The sequence below is a fragment of the Petromyzon marinus genome, chromosome 6 (genome assembly GCF_048934315.1).
Source record: "Petromyzon marinus isolate PM22_M1 ecotype Great Lakes invasive population chromosome 6, UKy_Petmar_22M1.pri1.0, whole genome shotgun sequence".
Lineage (NCBI taxonomy): Eukaryota > Metazoa > Chordata > Hyperoartia > Petromyzontiformes > Petromyzontidae > Petromyzon > Petromyzon marinus.
In genome coordinates this window covers 11,783,518-11,804,961 of record NC_133672.1, presented here as the reverse complement: position 1 = coordinate 11,804,961, position 21,444 = coordinate 11,783,518, and the positions used below count along the sequence as shown (strand labels likewise).

The window sequence follows — 21,444 nt, the reverse complement described above, 5'->3', positions numbered from 1 at the left end:
AACAGGTGACCGTTGTGCTCCCTTGGGCCATCGAAATCGCTCACCAGCCCGAGTGAAACTCGCCCGTTTGACGCGTGTATCTTTTGTAAGCGAACAGAAATCATTTAGCAAACGAAGAATTAGCAAGCAAGCGCACAGGGGCACTCTCCACATTGTCCATGCCGGGTCTGGGTGCACTTCATACGACGATGACGACGACTCTATCTGGGTCCCACAAAGCGGCATCGACGCCCAAAAGCTTGATGGGCTAAATAGACTCGCAACTGAATGCTTAATACAATTACAATTGGCAATATCTTCAATTGGCTGTATACAGTTTATATAACAAGGGCCATTGTATACGCCAAGGTGTATATATATATACACCTTGGTGTATATATATATACACACGTCCTAAAACTCACAAATAAGTCATACACGCGGATGTTTGATTAATGTAATGTTACAATATACATGTGTGTCCAATGTTCCTATACACATCGCTGTAAATAGCGCTTCATATACTATTCGCGGATTTACTATCAACTAATGTTGCAGATGAAATCAGCTCGGTGGATTGTTGCATCGCAACGGCTTGGGGAGAACTTCATTCAGCAGTGGATCGAGCATGGTTGAAGACGATGGTGTGATTACGAACTTTACAGAATGTGTGTATCGTTTGGCACGCAGTTTTCACTGCGATAACTTCTTTTGCGAGGTTATAAATACCGTGTGTGTGTATATATATACACAGTGTATAAAAACTAATTTTCTACGAATGTATTGGAAGTCCGTGACGTCAGATGTATGCAATCTTGTCAATCCTCTCATAAAGCTGCCAGTACATCCTTCAACTTGTGTTTGTGCGCGTCGCACTGACTGAACATCTGGTACATCTCGTTTGTATTGTCCGATTACGATGGGTCTCTATCCGAGCCGACAGGTGTACTCTAATACTCAATTAAAACAACGGCACAGAGGAATGACAATTACACGAGGGATGATTTTTGGTTTTATTTTTCTAAGACAACTAATGATATTAAACATGAATGATTTGTTTCAGCGCTTTCCATTTAATTTAAAAAAAAATGTAAAGGACACCCCCCCCCCCCTGTGGCAGCTGTCCCTGTGCAGCACAATAAGGGCGATTGTGTAATGCAAATTAAGCAGTTTAAAAAGGGCTTCTTCGAATTATAATTTCGGATGCGTTTCCGTGGCCTGTGTAAAACTGCATTGTTGAAACAAATTATTGCTTTATATAACCCCCTTATGGAATTTATATTGAGTTCCCACAGTGTGTCGTCAGTAAAAATAGTCTGCAATCTATATATGGTCTTAAACTTGTGCTCAAGAGCCGAGGGGTAATTACGAGAGTTTGCGATTTGGGCAAGCGGGGGCATTGCAGTCTCTGTGCTCAATTCTTGGGTTGGGACGAATCCTGAATTGTACATCGGCACCATGCAGGGCTGGCGTGCGAGATGATGTGAGTGAAATGAGTGTGCGTATGTATCGGTTTGCCTGTTAGATGGCCTGAGATGGGAATGTGCTGGCGTGTGTTTAAATATATATGATCTCGTGTATTGGCAGCTGTACTGACTGGTTCATTGGTATGTGTATGTGAAGATGCATGGCCTGACGTGAGGACCGGTCGCGTGGAATGGTGTATGTGCTGCCCTGTCTGATTGCATGTGATGAATGGTGGCATACGCAGGTGCGTGGACTGGCGGTGCATGGGATGGCGGGTGGGTTGTATGAGCTGGCGTGTGGGCCGACCCCGCGTCCCACTGTGCTGTGAGTGGCGTGACCGGATTACGGGCAACTCCCAAACGGTCAGCGGCGAGCCTCTCGGCCGACCCCCGGCCCCCGAACCTCGGCGCTGCGTGCGGCGGGGGTGTCTGCGGGGATCCCGCCCCCAGAGCGCATAAATAACGCGCCGCGCCCGGGCCAACGCTCGCGGCCACGCACCCCAGCTCTTCCGACCCGCGGGGCCCTCACCATGACAGAGAAGGAGGGCACGCGCGCCACCGCCCCGGAGCCTCTGCCGCAGCATGGCAAGCCGCGCGGTCACGAGAGCGGGACCGCCAAAGCCACCCGCACAACGAAGGGGGGCTCGACCCCCGCTTTGACCCCTGCCCCGACGGTGTCCGTCCCGCCGTGCGCCGTGGTGGTCCCACCCAGCGGCCCGAGCCCCGCGCTAGCGGTGCACGCCCCGGCGGCTCCGCGCCGCTCCACGGGGTTCGCCATCCAGGAGATCCTGGGGCTGAACCGGGAGCCTCCGCGTCCCGCCGTGGACCCCGCCGTGCTCCAATTGGCCGCCGCGCGCTCCGTGCTGCACGCCGGCGGCGGCATGGGCGGCATGGGCAGCGGCATGCACGGATTCGTGGGTCACGCCGCCTTCTCGGCCTTTTACGCGCCTCCCGCGGCCTTCCTGGAGGCCCTGCACAGCGCGGGGGACGCGAGGGCGGCGGGCCACGGGGTCATGGGCCCGCACCTGGCCGCGCTCGCGTGCAGAGCAGCGCCGCACCTCGACAGCCACCACGAGCACAGCTCGGGTGAGGGCTGCGTCGGCGTTCACGCGCGGGCGACTGCGGATGGAGGGGGTGGTGGTGGTGGTGGTGGTGTCGTGTTGTGTGCGTTGTGACGGGGAGCGGTGGTGTAGCGGTTAGCGCTACGCTGCGCTATGAACCCAGCGACCCGGGTTCGATTCCCGCTCACGGCCAACACCACAGTGACGAATATCTGAACCGGTCCTGGGCCTCCCCTAGGTCGACTCAGCCTCAAATGAGTACCTGGTGCGGTGTGTAAACATCGTCACTGGGGAGACAAAGGCGGTGCTGGCAACCCACCCCCTCGTGTACCATTTTGATCTTCATAGGTGCTCGCTAACACCACTTGTCCCTACAGTCTGTCAAGGCTATACGGGGGATCTTTGTTGTTGTGTTGCGATAGTTACGATGCGGCATGTGTTCTGGTTGTGCCGCGTGTTGTTGTTCGACATGACAGAACGTTGTCCGACGTTTCGATCCACGCGCTGAATGCTTCTTCCAGAAAGTTCTCGGAACTGAGGAAGCTGCTTGCACGTGGAGCGCGCGCTCGGACCTTGAGCGAATGGTTCCGGAACGGCTAAACAGACGTTTCGGGCCGTTGTCCTTGTTAGGAACAGGTGTGTGCTGAGTTTGCTGCTGTTAGTTGTGCGTATTCATCACTGCCAACACAGAATCACGGTTTACTTTCGTGAACTAGCTTTTAGGCTATAGCAACAACAAAATCGGCATGATGTCCGACGTTTCGCTTCACGTGCCGGGAGCTTCTTCAGTTCCAGTACGTGGAGCGAAATGTCGGACATCATTGCCGAATAACGCGCGGTGCGAGCCGAAGACGAGGCGTCGGAGAGCAGCCGTTGCTGTTTGCTGGCGCGAACAGCTCGGGAAATCGTGGGCTTGCTTAGTTGTGTTCCAGACGCAAAGGCGGCTGGATTTTGTTGGAAGGTAAACTTCAAATTCTATGGGTCTTTCGGTGAAGTCACGTAGATGGGTTCAAAGAAAATGAAAAATAACAAACAAACAAAAGACCCATAGAATATGAATTCCTGCAGTCACGAAAGCTTTAAGTCAAGAGGTAAACTTCAAGTTGACAGTTTTGTCATTGCTCTCAGGATCGTTGCCCCTGCACGGGCTATTTATAATATAGTTTCTCATTGTGTAGAATCGTTTGAGTGTTGATGTGATGACGGTGCTTTTGGAGTGGCAGATTTGTGCGAAAAAGGTGCCGACGCGCGTGAGCAAAAACAAATAAAATTGACTTGGGGTAAAGTTGCCACGCGCCGGACATTGCGTTGTTTTTTTTGTCCGAATGCGGCTCGGTAAAAAAACACATGTAACTGACGCAGACGTTGCTGTTTAACAACTTAACTGTTACAATCACTCATACCGTCGCTTTGATAATTGACACGCGGGGTGGAAGCGGTGGTGCAGCTATCAGCGAAGTGTGCGCCTAACGTCGCGCGCCCAGTTCGATTCGCGGCCACGGCTAACATCCGAGCTGTCCTTCATACAGCAGGGTATAGCACGTAGACTTTTGCGAGCAATATCATCCATAACACAGGTGTTTGTTTTTTTTGGAGGGGGGGGGTTAGATCGCGTAAATATATAAACGTGTCGTTAAACCCGCCACCACACGACGCAGCCAATTAGTAAGGTTTGTCATGCACAGAACACACATTTATATATTTACGCGATCTAACCCCAAAAAGTTATGGATAAGGAAGTGTATTCAGAAGCGCTGTAAATCAGTGTTACTTTGATTGCGCACGTACCTGCTTACAGACAAAGCACCCCGCTACATTCTGCACAATAGCTAACAGCACGAATGATAAACTAAAACAGCAGTTGTCCTGCTGTATCGGTTCCGCCTGATGACGGTCGCTTGTGTTGCGATCGAAACGTCGTGATTTATTTTATTTTATTTCTACCTACGTGACTTTACCGAAACAACCAAAGAGTGTGGATTCCTGCAGTCACGAAAGCTTCAAATCAAGATTGAATAATAAACACTCAACCGAATCAAATACTTTAGCGAAAGCAATTGTTATTCTCCAAATATAGCATATAACCTCATGGATAGTGAACGTAAATTAACAATCTATACCTATTATAAACGTTCAACTGCGCTGGATATGCGCATCTTAACATTGTCCGCTGGTGTGCGAATTTTCCGATGTGGATATTTTCCTTTACTCTTGGTTCTTTCGGTAAAGTCACGTAGGTATAAAACATGCAGACCATGCTTTCTCATCTGATGACGGACGCTTGTGTTGCGCCCGAAACGTCGTGATTTATTTTATTTTATACCTACGTGACTTTACCGAAAGAACCGAACAGTATGGATTCCTGCAGCCACGAAAGCTTCAAATGAAGATGTTTTTCTTGTTATTCTTAGCTCTTTCGGTAAAGTCACGTTGAAGGGAAACAATATTTTATTATTTTATTGTTTCCCTTCAACGTGACTTTACCGAAAGAGCTAAGAATATGAATTACTGCGGTCACGAAAGCTTCAAATGAAGATGTTTTTTCTTGTTGTTTATTGTTCGCTCGCGCGAGTGACGTTTCTCTCGGATGCCATTGTCATTTATTGATTGATCAATTCCTTCTCAGATTCTGAAGACATCTCGTCGGGAGACAGGTGCGCATTGAATGTCTCCAACGGCTGCCAGTCGAAAAAGCGGAAGAAGCGACGGCACAGGTGAGAAAGTGCGAGTTGGGGTGGGGGACTCCGGGCCACGGGTAAGAGTGGGAGGTCTGGCACAAGGCGGCACATGGCTCTTGTTCCCAACATTCATCCTCAGCCATGATCAATCCACTGCTAGATGAAGGCCTCCCCACATCCTTCACGGTTCCGTGACGCACCAAATCCACCCGGCACCAACACTCCAGCTGATCTCTTGGGTACATTGAGCCTCCAGCACACGGTATACATCGTATGTACAGCCCTTTGTCAATTCCACTGCTAGACGAGTCTACTTCTCTGGCCTCTCTGTGTGCTGTGAAGAAGGGTCATTTCCCGAAACGTCGCTTATTACAATACACATTTTATTCTTAAGGCCACAGTGTTGAGGTTTTTTTTTTAATGTTATCATCACTCCTATAAATGGAGGAGTCGTAATGCCGAGATAGTCAATTGGGGTGTTGAACCATACTCCACCACACTGCCCAGTGCGGTCTGGTGAAGGACCCAGTAGCGGTTCGGCCCTGGATCGCTCGCCACTAACGAGAGCCGTGGTCGGGCTATAGCGCTCAGGTAACGGGGCTCACAGCGCAGTGAGCCACGCCACCGATTCCAGCAAACATGTACAGTTTATAAACTATCCTGTACATATGAACTTCCGCTCTAAATTTACCCTATTAAATATATATGACTACCTTTTAGCATACCTGTCAACCAAAACGGTTTAACCCGTATTCTTGTACAGGGAAATTGCGTTTTAATGTCCAGACGACGTACGGTCGTTTCAATAAGTGCAACACAATTCTAGATTTAAAGCTTTCGTGACTGCAAGGATCCATACTCTTTGGTTCTATTCGGTAAAGTCACGTAAAAAACAACAAAATAAATAAAAAAATAAATAAAATAATTCACGACGTTTCGGCCACAACACAAGTGGCCTTCATCAGGTGAAGGGAGCAGACTGTCTGGAGGACAGCGCTGGAGTTGTGGCCGAAACGTCGTGAATTTTTTTTTATATTTTTAATTTTTTGTTGTTTTTTTACGTGACTTTACCGAATAGAACCAAAGAGTAAGTGCAACACATTTGTTTTGTGTGTTTGGTCTGTGTTTCTCCCTTGTGATGGAACTTTGTAGGATGAACTTTGAGATTTATTAGGGCACGGGGTGACCAATAATGTCTGAATTGGTCTGTAATAAGGTAGGGCACTGATAAGGGGTTGACAGGTGTGTTCAATCAGCTTAGTGGCCGTCGAGCATTATATGAACAAGCAGCGTTATGTTTAAACACGAAAACTCTGGGCCGGGTTTGCCCATCTGTTGCTCATCAGCAGAGCCCCTGGCGAAAGCTTATCCAGGTTTCGCTCGCTTTATGTGGGTTTGTTTTGTACGATTTTTTGCGATTTCGCATATATGTGGCGAACCTATTTCTACCAAAAATGCGCTCTATGCAAGTTGAATTCACTCACATGCGGCTATACGGTCGGACGTGGGACAACATTGTGTGTAGTGTGTGTGTGCTGTGTGTGTATTGTGTGTGTGTGGTGTGTTTACTGTGTTTATAGTGTGTGTGTGTAGTGTGTGTGTAGTGTATACTGTGCGTGCTGTGTGTGCTGCGTGCTGTGTGTGTGCTGTGTGTGTGGTGTGTGTGTGCTGTGTGTGTGGTGTGTGTGTGTGGTGTGTGTGTGTGGTGTGTTTACTGTGTTTATAGTGTGTGTGTGTAGTGTGTGTGTTGTGTATTGTGCGTGCTGTGTGTGTGCTGCGTGCTGTGTGTGTGCTGTGTGTGTGGTGTGTGTACTGTGTATAGTGTGTGTGTAGAGTGTGTGTAGTGTGTGTGTAGTGTGTGTGTGTAGTGTGTGTGTACTGTGCGTGCTGTGTGTGTGCTGTGTATCTAGTGTGTGTGTGTATACCGTATGCGCTACTCGACAGGCAGGTGTCTCGTGCAGTTTCGCTCTGCGCGCCCTTTTTTTTTTAGAACGCATCTACTACCGCACAAAGCGAGGGAAACCCGTGCTGACTGTACACGTAATATCATCGCATATAGACGAACATATAAAGTGTTTACATCACGGATAAACACGTATCACATTTTTTGTTGAAATGATTTAGATATTTAAAAATATTATTTAAAACATACAGCGCTATGATGTTGAACCGAAGAGAAACACGCGTCAGGATAACAACAACAATAATAATAATAATGTGGTATGAATGTAATGATGAAGTTGTCATTTTGTCAACGCACTGCTGGATGAAGACCGCTTCACGCTGTGTCGCTCATGAGGGTTGTTTGACTATACTTCGCTGGGCGGTCAGTGCGGGCTGGTGGTGAAGGAAATGTGCTCAAGGAACAAGGACTGGTTCCGATGTCACTCAACACACGCTCATAATATTACTGTTATCGTTGTGAGAACATGATCACGAATGAAAATAAACTGCTTTCCCAACTTTGTTTAACGTTAGATGATATCTGTTGCACAACGTCTCTGTTGCGAGTGATGACCAAATTATACGTATATATATCTAAAACGGAAAAGGTGTGCGTGTCCGTGAGTAGTTTTAAAATATATGATAGATAAGCCTTTCACGTGGAAATTTATCGCAAAACAAATACTGCAAACGCATGTTTCTTAATGTGAAGGAGGGGGGGGGGGGGGGAACTGGAGGACGCGACTCCGGGGAGAACATGCAAACTCCATATATATACAGGCATCAGGGATCGGGATCGAACGTACGAACTCCAGTAGAACAGGCGAGGGAGATAACTTCTCGCCACCGCGGCCGCCCCTGTACAGCGTAACCAGCGATGAACAACACTACATCGCACCCCGACCGCTAGCACCCGCAGCGGGCACGTGGCGAAGTGCGAAACGGCACGCACGGATGCAATCGTCAAAATATCCCGATGCAGGAACCTCCTGGAAGACGAGTGTTGAGTCTCGGCGAGTCTTGATGAAATCTTGACTTAAAGCTTTCGCGACTGCAGGAATTCATATTCTTGAACCTATCTACGTGACTTTACCGAAAGCACCCAAGAATATCTTGATGAAATCGTTAAATTGGCGTTGTGAGAGTGAAAATTATAACTAACTATGAAATGAAAGTTGAATAGAGTGGGAGGTCGCTCATTCTCTTCTGCTGCCCCCATTGTCTGGAACTCTCTTCCCCCAGCCACCTGTGTTGTCAACTCTCTGCCTCTGTTCAAATGCAGGCTCAATACTTTCCTTGTTTTGCCCGTGCCGATGACCGACTGATACTCTGTGTAATATAAATGTTGCACATCGCGTCTGCACAGCATCATGCGACGCGGTGGCAATCAGACGCTGTACGAATCCGCATTTCTTCAATATTGTTTGCTATGGCCATAGCTCTTACGCGGCTATAATAGCTCTGACATCGCTTGCACAAAAATGCGACTGCTACCTTATTGATTATCGATGCACAACTCATAACACAGCAATGGTTACGCATGGTTATCCGGATTAAAAAAATAATTTCACTTCGTTACAATCATCGAATTCTTCCAGTCTAAATCGAGATTCTGACTATTTGCAGGACAATCTTCACGTCGTACCAGCTGGAGGAGCTGGAGAAGGCCTTCAATGAGGCTCACTATCCGGACGTGTACGCCAGGGAGATGCTGGCCATGAAAACCGAGCTGCCCGAAGACCGCATCCAGGTTCAACATTCTACTCCTGCACATGAGATGGCAGAAACACGATCAAGGAGCTTCAATGTCGAGGTCCACTGGGCACGACGAGAGGGCTTCAGGAAAGGGAGAGATATATCCTTGGTTCTTTCGGTAAAGTCACGTTGAAGGGAAACAATACAATAATAAAATATATATTATTTTAAGTAAATAAAATAAATGAAAATAAAAAATAACAACAAATAAATAAATAAAAATTCATATATATTTGGTTCTTTCGGTAAAGTCACGTTGAATATGTATTATATTTAATTATTTTATTGTTTCCCTTCAACGTGACTTTACCGAAAGAACCAAGAATATGAATCACTGCAGTCACGAAAGCTTTAAATCGAAAGGGAGAGAGTTCGTTCGTGTAGTTTTGCTATTGCCCCTGCTCCGTTGAAGGAGTGCAGACTACAGTGGTTTTACGAAACGGGTCCATAGTTTGGGTTGCATGTCCACAGTCGTGATGAGCGGAGAGGCTACGTTGTGGGGGGGGGATCTGTGAGGGGTGACTCACGCGCTCGCGTTGTGGAGTCACCGCAATCGGTTTGCTCACCGGTTGCGGTGCGAAATGAACCGGGCGCCCGCCTCGTCCTTCTGCTGTCAAGCTTAGAACTTAGTTGGAGGAGGGGGGGGGGTTGTTTTGAAAACTCTGTGGTGTTTGTTGTGATTCTAGATATTAATATATTATTCTCAGTTTCGATTTGATTTTGTTTAACCAGATGAGAACTCAGGAGAGCAGGATAACGTCTCGCGTGCTAACGTTACTTTGGTCACGGAAAATGGCAAAAACAGTACAGCAGTTAAGTAAAGCAATCAGAACAAGAAGAAATGTCAAAACAAATGCGACCAAAACACTACATCACGTCAGGCATCAAAAATTCCACAAACGTAGATCATTGTTAAATGAAAACGAAATATGGAATGCCCTGCAACACAAAATCGGTTCGGGCAGATTATAGTACCTCCATACTGATCATGGCACAGATGACAAAATAATATTTTTGATTGTGATAATAATTACATAAAAACCCCATTAGATTATTTATTGCAATATGCTGTAATGTCGGCACAGAATTACCTGCTATATTCATATTTTCTCTGATAAATTAAATATACAGTTAAATCGAACAGAATGACTCACTAGTGGAATTGACCCTGGTACGTGACATATTTATGCATGCAAAGACACTTAGTCTCTTACTGTTGGACGAAGTCTTCTCCACGCCTTGCTGATCTTGAGGGTTGTTTGACCATACTTCACTACAGTGGTCAGTGTGGGTTACCGAAGGCAGTGGTGTGGTCAGCACCACGTCCTGCCGTCTTATTCTCCCCAGTGCTCATATTTCATACCCACCCAACTCGTGACTCCGTTCAGGCTGAGTAGACCCAGTCGAGGCTCAGCACTGGTTCAGATAAACACACTCGCTACTGATGTCAGCCATGGCTGGGAATCTAATGCGGGCCGCTGGGTTTGTAGGCCAGTGTGCTAACCGCTGTTCCACCGCTCCAACACGTCATGTTTAAGGTTTAGTCTTGTATGTCATACTTTATCACAGAGGAAGCGCATTTAAAATGCACCCTTGAACACGTTCAAATAAGAAAAATACCAATAACAGTAAGAGTCCCATGTTAAGCAAAGTCTTAACTTCACGCACAAAGGGCAAGGAATTGGATGAGATCAGGCACACTGAGCGGCAGATACACTTAATGAACCTGCGTTGTCCCACATTAAATCCGCCTTATTATTGTCTCAAGTGCTTAGGAGAAGGAGGGAATCAACAGTGATACCGACAACACTATTAAGACGACGCGGAATCCGCCCCTCAGTGCAAGAGACAGTTCCAGCTAAAGTACATTCCTCGGGCTCGTTTGTTGTTGTTTCGTTATATCGGGTTATTGCTGTGGGTCTATAAAGCATACAAAATAATACACGCCGTCTGCTTCACATTGGACGTTTAAGGTCGATCCTGCAACGTCATTCGCAACAAGAAGGCCATTCATAATGTAGGTTTTTTTTTGGTTGAGATCGCGTAAATATAATTGCGTCGTTAAACTCGCCACCACCCGACATAGCCAATTAGTAAGGTTTGTCACGTAAACGAAACATGCCAATTCGTTACTAGTTCAGCACACCGGTGTGTCGGAGAGTAATCCCATAACATTTGCAATTCGAGTACGACGTTTCCCCGGTAATAACGACCAGGCTCATCAGGCGACAGCCAACACACCAGAGTGCTGAACTAGTATCCAACTGGCGGGTTTAACGACACATTTATATATTTACGCGATCTAATCCAAAAAAACCTCTTTTAATTGATTTTGGTCGCGAAAGCCTTCTACTTCTTCTACTACGACGTGTTAAAGTAGGCCACTGTGTGATATCGTCATGGTCGTAAGTAGAAAAAAAATGCTTACCCGGAAACTAGTCAGTTCCAATCTACATTGTATACATCGCCCACTTGCCGCGGAAACTTGGCAGGACCCTAGTGGTAAGGAGTCGTGAGACTCACCGGGACTTTCCGGGGAAACAAGCGTAATACGCCAATACCCCGGTTTACATCAGGGGATGCGTTCCTGAAAAGGTGCGACGACGAATATGGAAACGACTTAAATCAAAGCGATTTACAGCGTACGTGGAGAGGAAGGCTGAAGCGACGGATACGAGCGAGGACGGATGATGCTATCAGCGACATCGTTGCAAAACGACGTAAAAGCGGGAGACGTAAATCGGGGTATGACTGTCATCATTTAATCGGGAGTACTGGAGTGGGGCGATGCTGCGCACTGCGCCGTGAACCTGACGACTTGAGTTCCAGTGGCTAAAGAATAATTCCACTCCCCCCCCTCCTCCTTTGACCAACCCGCACTGAACTGCGGGGTAAATTAAAGTCAAACAAACATCCACGACCGACACGACGTGTGGAAGGCTTTCATCCAGCAGTGTTGTAAACCAAACTAAATAGAATATTTTGCAAAAAGATATATTTTTTTAATATGTAGATTTGGATCTGAATCTCTCAGGCAGCTTGTACAGCAGACCCGAGTTGATGTACCATATCACTCGAATCTGACTTGCTGTATAATCTCTGCTAATTACACAGCGAATCATAGCGGGGAAGAAGCTATGGCGATGTTTGGGGGGCCGTGATGACCTTGTGAACTTGCGTTCCTCTCTCGGTTCCCCAAGGAGCAACTCTTGAATGACTTTGCGTGTGGTGGTGGTGGTGGGGGGGTTACATATACACTGCTGCTCCATTATGGGGGGGTGGGGGTACAGCAACCCACAGATAATCGTCGCTGTATCAATGCTGCGGGTTGCTCGCACGCACTTGACCCAGCCACCCACCGTGACTCGCCACGACGTGACCGTGAATTTCGGCGCGTGACATAATCAAAGGGGACGCCATTCACGTGCTGCTGCCCCGGCTTCCCCAGTGACAGGCCACGTCTCATTGACCGGGCAGAGCCAGGGAACTCGGAAGCAGGAGCAAGGAGGTGGAGGAGATGGGGGGGGGGAGAGCCTTAGCAGATCGATAGATGGTTGGATGAGCCTCGCGTTCACGTAAAAACGCGAGTTGCGGGATGTACAAGCGTTCGCCTAGACTCGACTTAAATCGGCTCGTTATATGTAAGTGGTAACAGCCAATGATGTCCCTGAAGAAGAATGAAGCCACTATAGGCGTGTATTGTTTTCTCTCTTCAACCTAAACGAAACAAATTAAAACATTCACAACTTGCGCAAGAATGATGTCACGTTGATATGCAAAGCGTGCTCTGGCTCCTGTTGTGTTTTGCTGTTGAAGACGTCTTTTACACGCGCGTTATCAACAGGGAACCGCTTAATGGAACATATCCGTTTCTCTTACTCGTACCTAATACGTTTCATATGAAAAAAATATATACTTTGTATTTTTTTCTGACAGTACTCTGGCAGTATGATGCGTATGAATATGAATGACGTAAAGTGGTTTTGAGGAAAACAACGTCAATATTAAAAACAAAGTCACACTATTTTGAAAGGTTAGCCATACATACAGATGATGCAATATTGATGCCAATATTACACTTGAATAGGGGCAACTCTACATTACTATACAATTCAATGCAATATCTGCCTCGAGTTTCCCGTTTGGCAGCTGCTTGGGTTCCTCTCTCCTCTAGCAATAACTCTGTCGATTTTGACTGCGGGCAGTTGCCACCGAATCTAGCTGGGAAACTGGCTAAACTGAAGTTTCCGAGTAGCGAATAAACGTTGAATTAAAGTTTTGAAGACGTAAAATAGATAGCGACACCGAAGAGGTCAGAGTAACGAATACAGAAGACTGACACGGTTCATAAAAAAATTGTTCCAACTGTTAGATTTGTGCTCGTATGATTTTTATTTTAAAATACTATTTAAATCCTAGAGGATATATACATAAACTTACAGTATTTTAATGGAATTTATTACGTAAAAAAGCAGATTACTTTTCGTGCCCCGACCATAGGATTGTAAGGAGGGTATGAAATTGACAGCTGTCCCTTATCTCCTGTTGTAGAGCAACGGGCTCTCTAATGGTTATTGCAAAATACATGTGCAGAGTATGTGAAGTGTGTTTTTATTAAAAGCCACATTTTTTATTGTATATTTTCCATCGTTTTAAGATTCGGGTTCAGTTTATAGACTTAAACTGTCCCGCAGTGCAGCTCCAGCTTCGCATGTCCTTGCAATTCCCAGATCCCTCTTCACCCAGCACAGCCTGGTAATCCAGCCTCTTCCACCCCCGAATGCCCCGTTTCACTCGGGTGGGACGTTGGCAGTGGCACAGCTGTCTAATGCGCAGGCGGTGCAACTGCACCGGTGCTCACACGGCCTCAGTTCCGGGCTACGAAGAGGCTGGAGTTAGAAACAAGGAAATAGCCAGGGGCCCCATTTAGTACCTTGCAACACGTCCCATGTCCTGCTTCTTCCTCGCACTGCCCGACTTGGGAATTCCCTCCCATCGTCTCTCTTCCCAAGCTGTTCGAACCTCGCTCAAGTCAAGGAGCGCATTCACCATCGCCGATTACGATATTCATATTTCTGTTTGCTGCCGGCTGCTTCACATTTTGGACCTTTGGGCCCGTGCCCAGCCAGCAACCATGATTAAAACCAACGTAAAAAAAACGCTGCTTTTTTAGGGTGAATCATATTAGGGTGAATCACTGGTCACCCCTGACTCACGCACTGCGCGGTGTCCGTGCACATGCGCATGCGTGGTCGGTTGCTGTGCTCAGGTGTGGTTCCAGAATCGGAGAGCCAAGTGGCGCAAGCGTGAGAAGTGTTGGGGCCGCAGCAGCGTGATGGCCGAGTACGGCCTGTACGGAGCCATGGTGAGACATTCCATCCCGTTGCCCGAGTCCATCCTGCGCTCGGCCAAGGAAGGGGGAGCGGTTGATTCCTGCGCTCCGTGGCTTCTGGGTGAGCACCACCACCACCACATTCTGCTGCCGGCAGCTGCTCACAAACACAAACTCAACAACGCACGTGGCCATAACACTGCCCCAAAGAGGAAAGAAAATACGAGAGTTGACGCTTTAAACAATGGCCTTACTTGGTGGCACAGAAATGCAGAGGCCGCAGAGATTGAGTGATTCTTAATTTGAGACTGCACTTTACACGTACGCGACCCCCTTGTAAATTGCCACCACTAGAGCGTTGCCGGCGAACTCCGAACCACGCACTCACGACTCAGGCTCGGCTGTATTAAGATCACGCACGCATCTCGCCCGGCGCGCAGGCATGCACAAGAAATCAGTGGAGAGCTGCAAGCACGGGCAGCAGCAGCAGCAGCGGCCAGACGTCGGCTTCAAGGGCCGCGAGGTCTGCGTCCGCGATCCGGACAGCTCGGCACCCCGTGACGGCGATCCAGCGGCGGCTTACAAGGCACGGCCCGGGTCCCCGCTCGGCACCCCGCAGCGTCCCGGTCACGGTACCCCGGGACCCAGAGCGACCGTGGGAGGGGGTGCCAGGGACGGCAGGAGCGGGGTACGGACTCCCTCTTAAGGCGAACCTTGCGGGGCCACTCTGCTGATGGGAGCTGTTCCCTGCGGGGTGGACGATGGTGGTGGTGGTGGAGGAACTTGTGTGTGGCACGAATGGGGAAATAGGGTTTTGTCACTCGCGGCCACCGCGAACGTTGAGCTGCAGCGAGCACCCAGCGCAAACGCTTTACCTTTGTTCACCCACAGCATCGGCCGTGTTGTTCCGCTGTTTGTTCGGTCAAATCGAGTTAACTTATAACAAGTTGTCATATTTATTTGTGCGCTAGAAATTGAAGAGGCGACAGTTAAAGCATACTTTATTGTTCCACGGTCAATGTTGCCCCATTGTAATTGGCGGGTACGAAGGCAGTGTTCTGAGCGCCAGCATGCGGTGAATTGCCGTATTTTGTCATTTACCGCGAGCAGCGTTCCGTGGTGTTCGAGTTTATTTTGTTTAAGCAGGTGACAACTCGAGAGACGAGGAAAGTCTCATTTGCAAGAGTGACCAGGAATTGTAATGAATGATGCGAATGCAGGTGATGCCAAAGAGGCAGCGGCAGTAGCCGTTTAACAATTATTCAAAAGTGCGAAAGACGCAGGGCTTACTTTCTTAATATTTTCTGGGTCGCTGAAAGATTTAAGTAGGTGGCACCGTGACGCCCATTAGCGAGAGGTATACTTGATGTGGTGTGTCGGGCATATACATATTTTTCTGAGTCGCTGACCCAGACAGACCCACCTGAAATGAAGTCCCGGAGAGATGAATAATTTTACAGAATTCTGTACAGGGGTTAATGTTCCAACGGCTAAACATGAACAAACTGCAGCTGTGACAGTCACGTGCGAGGAACACATTTCTTAACTAAACGAGGCGAGAATAGTCACACGGCATCTAGTTCAACGTTACTCAAGAGCATAAGCCAAGTATGAATATTATGGTAGAAAAAACACACACACATTGCAAAACTGTGCTAAGGTCATCAAACCCACACTTGCATCGCTAAATACCTGCCCAAGACCCTGCAACTCATTTCAGAGCTGTTCCACAAGCACATATTGTATGTTGTAAATAGTTATTGTTTTGATCATTATCGATAAAATTAAACTTTGGTTATGTTCACAGTTTTAATAATTTTCATTTAGCACCGTGTAAATAAGAAGCAGTGTTTGCTTTAGTTCCGTTTGTAATCTCAGCATTACATTTCTCCCTTACATGGACAATTATACGAATAGCGAGCACTAACATTGTACATTATGTAAATATTTTACACAAAGAGTGGAAATAAAGCCATACACATTTTGGCGATAAGAATTCTGAAATCTTTACGAACACGGGGGCACATTTGTAAAGGCCTCATATTACACGAGTGGATGTCCTTCCTCCAGCAGTGATGCGAGCAAGCAATTGCAGGGCTGCACCTTTACCGTAGCAGATTTTCAGAAAGTAAACCAAATTGTGCTCAGTCAAGATGCCGAATTCCTGTTGAGGTGAGGCGGCTGAACCAGGTTGAGGTTAATCACTTGAACAAACTATTTCATGAGAACAAAGTTACTCGGACCTGGGCAAAACTAATATTTCTGGAATTCAGTGAAATCTCTTTACAAGAACTCAGTATTTTCCTACTTTGTAATGGTAATAATTTAATCGGATATTACAGGATGACAGAAAACTTCAGTTGTTACCTGCCAGTTTTTAAACTTCTCAACTCTACTGACTAAAGTCATCAGTATCTTTCGATTGCCCTGGTTTGACGAACACACTGATAATTACATGGCTCTACATAAACCATTCCTGCACGATTGGTAAACCAATACATTGGTTTTACTCTGCATAAGAACTCACAAACGACTAAATCAAGCGACCCTAAAGATAACCACTACACTTTTTGTTCTCCGTTTGTACATCCTTTAAAGTTATTTATCGTGATAGCCCATAGCATTAAGTGTTTGTAAAACCGACATGAACGTGTTGATATTTTTCAAAGGCGAGTTTTAACGATCCACCCTCTGTTGTTATTTTGTAACTTCACGCTGTATTTGGGTCACACGGACGAAAAACAAGTTTTAGTGCAAAACATCCAATAAAATGCAACTTTTCAAAATTCAAATTACTTTATTGGAACTCATTTTTTTCAGCACAAAGTACTTTGAAATCACCAAGTACCTTATTCTTTGTTGTTTCGGTAAAGTCACGTAGAAGGGAAACAATAAAATAATAAAAATATAAAACAATACATTCTCACGACGTCTCGACTGCAACACAAGCAATCATCATCAGGTGTGAAAACCACAGGTGTGAATATTTTTTATTATTTTATTGTTTCCCTTCTATGTGACTTTACCGAAAGAACCAAGAATATGAATCCCTGCAGTCACGAAAGCTTTAAATCACCAAGTACATTGTTAATAAAATTGTCTTTGTCGATTTGTACAAAAAATAATAATTGTGCAATTACTTTCAAATCACAGAACTTTAACGACATATTTGTAAAAAATACATGGAACATATACCAGATTTATATTTGCATTTATAACAAAAATCTCTTGGTAGGAGTAAACTGGATTACTGATACTACAAACCGATCAAGGTATATTTTAATAAACGTGACTGAGAAGCTGTGAGACATGTCCCAACTTTTAAAGTTTCAAACATAAAATCTGACTTTGCACTTCGAATTACTGTGAAAAGACAACGAAAAAGACCCACCTCGAACAACCTGAACAGACTTTTGGGCAAGTGGTGTTAGTGATCACCTATGAAGACCGGCATGGCACACGAGTGGGTTGGGTGACCAGCAACACGCCCAGCTGATTTTGTCTCCCGAGTGCCGATGTTTATGCACCGGAACAGCTACTCATTTGAGGCTGAGTCGAGCTCGGGGAGGCCCATGACCAGTTCAGATAATTGGCACTGCTATTGGCCGTGAGTGGAAATTGAACTTGGGTCGCCAGTTTTCGTAGCACAGTGCACTAACCGCTACACCAGGGGTCGGGAACCTATGGCTCGCGAGCCAGATGTGGCTCTTTTGATGATTGCATATGGCTCGCAGATAAAACAAAATATTCTCACTTGTTTTAATCCATCCATCAATTTTTCACTGCGCATGTCCTGTTCAGGGCTGCAGGAGCAATTGTCCATTATTTTAATTGGATGATACTGGCCTACGTATGCATGTGAGCAGTCATTCTCACATCTTAAAAACATCAAGTCCAACCTAGGATCACGTTTAACGGATGAAAGCCTCAACGCTTGCATGAAGCTTAACCTCACCAAGTACCAACCCGACTACAAAGACATCAGCAAATCCATGCAGCACCAGAAGTCGCATTAATGGTGAGTGTTATAACAACATTATTTAAAAGAATAAATTCAGAGGCTTATTATACTGACATTTAGTTGAATTCACTTTTAAAATATATTATATGGCTCTCACTGAAATAAATTTCCAAATTTTTTGCTTTCATGGCTCTCTTAGTCAAAAAGGTTCCCGACCCCTGCGCTACACTATTGCTACACAAACAGACACATAAGCCCCATCACAGAATGTCCCTCTGATACAGCGGTGAGACACAGCGATGAGGTACTTAAATGTGTTCACAGTATAACACAACAATTGTCATCCCAGCCAGACATACCGCAAGTCAAACATAAAGCAATGCATACAACCAATAATACACGTAAAATGCAATTTCCAGGCATGAAAAGGTGTATCACTACTCACATTACGCCTTGCATGTCACATCACCACACTACACCTTTTGATTTCTTAAAATCACTGTTGCGTGAGCTATTATTGCTCCTATTTGTTTCAAGTCTGCACTCATCTTCATGTCCGATGATGTTCTCAACATATACAGAGTTAGATTTTGTGTAAAGTCATGCACAGGTTCTGACCTTTACATAGTGCAATGTATATTCTTAGCTCTTTCGGTAAAGTCACGTTGAAGGGAAACAATAAAATAATAAAATATTTTATTGTTTCCCTTCAACGTGACTTTACCGAAAGAGCTAAGAATATGAATTACTGCAGTCACGAAAGCTTTAAATCAATATTCATAGTGCAATGTTACAAGGTATGAAAATATAGCAGGACACACTTCTGGATACAGCAGCAGCACCTGATGGCATATCCAGATGTAAACATGACACCCATGCAGCAAGGTTATCAATGTAACATAGATCAAAGAATGCTGCCCAGAAACAGTGGGCATATTTATTTAATAGAGGCAGTCACTCATAGGCAGATCAAAAAGGATGGTGTTGAGCCTGGATTGACGGGGATTCAACAGCACGGATGACAAGAGGAAGGCAGTTGTAGACTAAGGGGGGGGGGCAGAGAAGAAATGGGCGATCTCCCACTGAGTGAAGGTTGACTGGGGGCTTCGATAGGAAACCTCCGTTGCTGGAACATGGAGAGGAGAAGAGTGAGATGAGAGGGAAGAGGAGGACAGGAGCAAGTCCAAGGAGGACCTTGAAGACTGCGATCTTAAATCGATCAGCATGGAATGGGAGCCAACAGAGCGATTGGGAGCATTCGGTCAATGGGGGTCTTATTTACGGGTTTGAGTGATGAGATTGGCAGCTGCGTTTTGGATCATCTGGAGCTTGGAGGAGAGGGATTTTGTGAAGCCGTAGAGGAGACAGTGGCAATGCTTGAGTTGGGATGTGAAGATTTAATGGACGAGGGTCTCATCATTGGACGGCAATAGAAACATGGCTAATAGCACCACATTTGTTAACCATGAATCACATGGTCCATTATGAAAGTGTGGCTACTGAGTGAGAGACAAGCTAGGTGACTAAGCATAACGATACAACCAGTTCACAGCTGTTACAGCACCAAAGTCCAAATACTTGCAACAAAATACGATACAAGTATCCAAACTTTAAAGAAATATTGTACTGTACCAATCGCACAAATGTATTCACAGGCAAAGATAAAGACAAAGATCCCCCGTATAGCCTTAACAGACTGTAGGGGCAAGTGCTGTTAGCGAGCACCTAAGAAGGCCGGAACGGTACACGAGGGGGTGGGTGGCCAGCACCACGCCCGACCGTCTTAGTCTCCCCAGTGGCAATGTTTTTATCCACCGCACCAGGTACTCATTTGAGGCTGAGTCGACCTAGGGAAGGCCCGGGACCGGTTCAGATAATCGTCACTGGTGTTGGCCGTGAGTGGGAACCCGGGTTGCCAGGTTCATAGCGCAGCGCGCTAACCGCTACACTACCGCTCCCCATGCCCACACACGGAGACACACAAAGACAAAGACCCCCCATAAAGCCTTAACAGACTGTAGGGGCAAGTGCTGTTAGCGAGCACCTATGAAGGCTGGAACGGTACACGAGGGGGTGGGTGGCCAGCACCACGCCCGACCGCCTTTGTCTCCCTAGTGGCAATGTTTACACACCGCACCAGGTACTCATTTGAGGCCGAGTCGACCTAGGGGAGGCCCGGGACCGGTTCAGATAATCGTCACTGGTGTTGGCCGTGAGCGGGAATCGAACCCGGGTCGCCAGGTTCATAGCGCAGCGCGCTAACCGCTACACTATCGCTCCCCATGAACACACGGAGACACACACACACAGGGGGAGACACACACACACAGGGGGAGACACAGGCAGGGAGACACAAAATGTTGCTTTTGTGTTTAGTTTGTTGTCCTTCCCCCTGCAGCTCCGATTAGCTCGGTTGGCTATGTACGGTGCGAACGAAGTTCAACATACATACATACATATGACACATACGTCTTCAATGCAAACAATCGTTTTTTCTCTCTCTTAAAAACAAGGCAAATTTGATTCGCAAATACAAGTCCATTAGTCTTGATCAGCAATCATACTGATATACACACAACATGTAAATCTTCAATGCACGCGATTTAGTTTGTTCTCTCTCTCTTAAAGACAAAGCAAATTTGATCCGTAAACATGAATCCCTTGGTCTCGGTCAGCAATTAACTGACCACCGCACAAAATCCAGCAGGAGACTGCCATCACCTGGGGTCATGGAACAGAGTCTGCAATTCCCACCGTCCCTTGCCGCACAACTTCAAAATGGAGTCGTGGAACTGTGCAAGAAAGAGAGAGAAAGAGGGTCAACATTCCTATAATTTTCAATTTGCAACAACAATAACAACAAAACTTCATCGCAACAACAATGCAACATGCTTTGGGTGAGCCTTTCAAAAGATGAAGGACAGAAGGGAGAGGCTGCGATGTGGTATACTTCTCAAGAAGCTACAATGGTGAGGTGGTCAAGGTGGCTGAGAAGTTGGAGAGCACCGAGCCAGCGAAGCTGAGACCATGGGTTCACATTTGGGCAGCCAGTATGGAAGCTGACAGGTAGCCGTCAGGGCATAACATATTTGCGTATTTTAACATTGTCCTTTATCCCCTGGTTTGTGTCTCCAAGTTTTTGGGCAACCCTTTGACCAACCGGGCCATTTTCTGTTACAGAGACGGACAACGTTATTGCATTAACGCTTGTATCCTAAGTTGCAAAGCATTCATAAAGCAGACGCAGCGGCGAGACACCTGGTGTATC

The 21,444-nt window shown here is 46.5% G+C and overlaps 2 protein-coding genes across 4 annotated transcripts in view; one reads left to right on the top strand and one right to left on the bottom strand.

The window, feature by feature from the left end:
- The first annotated feature begins 1,342 nt into the window (after positions 1-1,342).
- VSX2 (visual system homeobox 2) lies at positions 1,343-17,007 on the top strand. Its single transcript, XM_032947950.2, has 5 exons — positions 1,343-2,531; positions 5,133-5,220; positions 8,755-8,878; positions 14,153-14,336; positions 14,656-17,007. Exons 1-5 carry the CDS (start codon positions 1,976-1,978, stop codon positions 14,919-14,921), a joined length of 1,218 nt encoding a protein of 405 aa, XP_032803841.2. The 5' UTR covers positions 1,343-1,975; the 3' UTR covers positions 14,922-17,007.
- ABCD4 (ATP binding cassette subfamily D member 4) overlaps positions 16,993-21,444 on the bottom strand; it is a 31,450-nt gene continuing 26,998 nt past the window's right edge. For all 3 annotated transcript variants that reach the window (XM_032947951.2, XM_032947954.2, XM_032947957.2), the window contains one exon: positions 16,993-20,968. In XM_032947951.2, the coding sequence (XP_032803842.2) occupies positions 20,894-20,968 (75 nt within the window). In that variant the 3' untranslated portion in view covers positions 16,993-20,893. The remainder of the gene's footprint in view (positions 20,969-21,444) is intronic.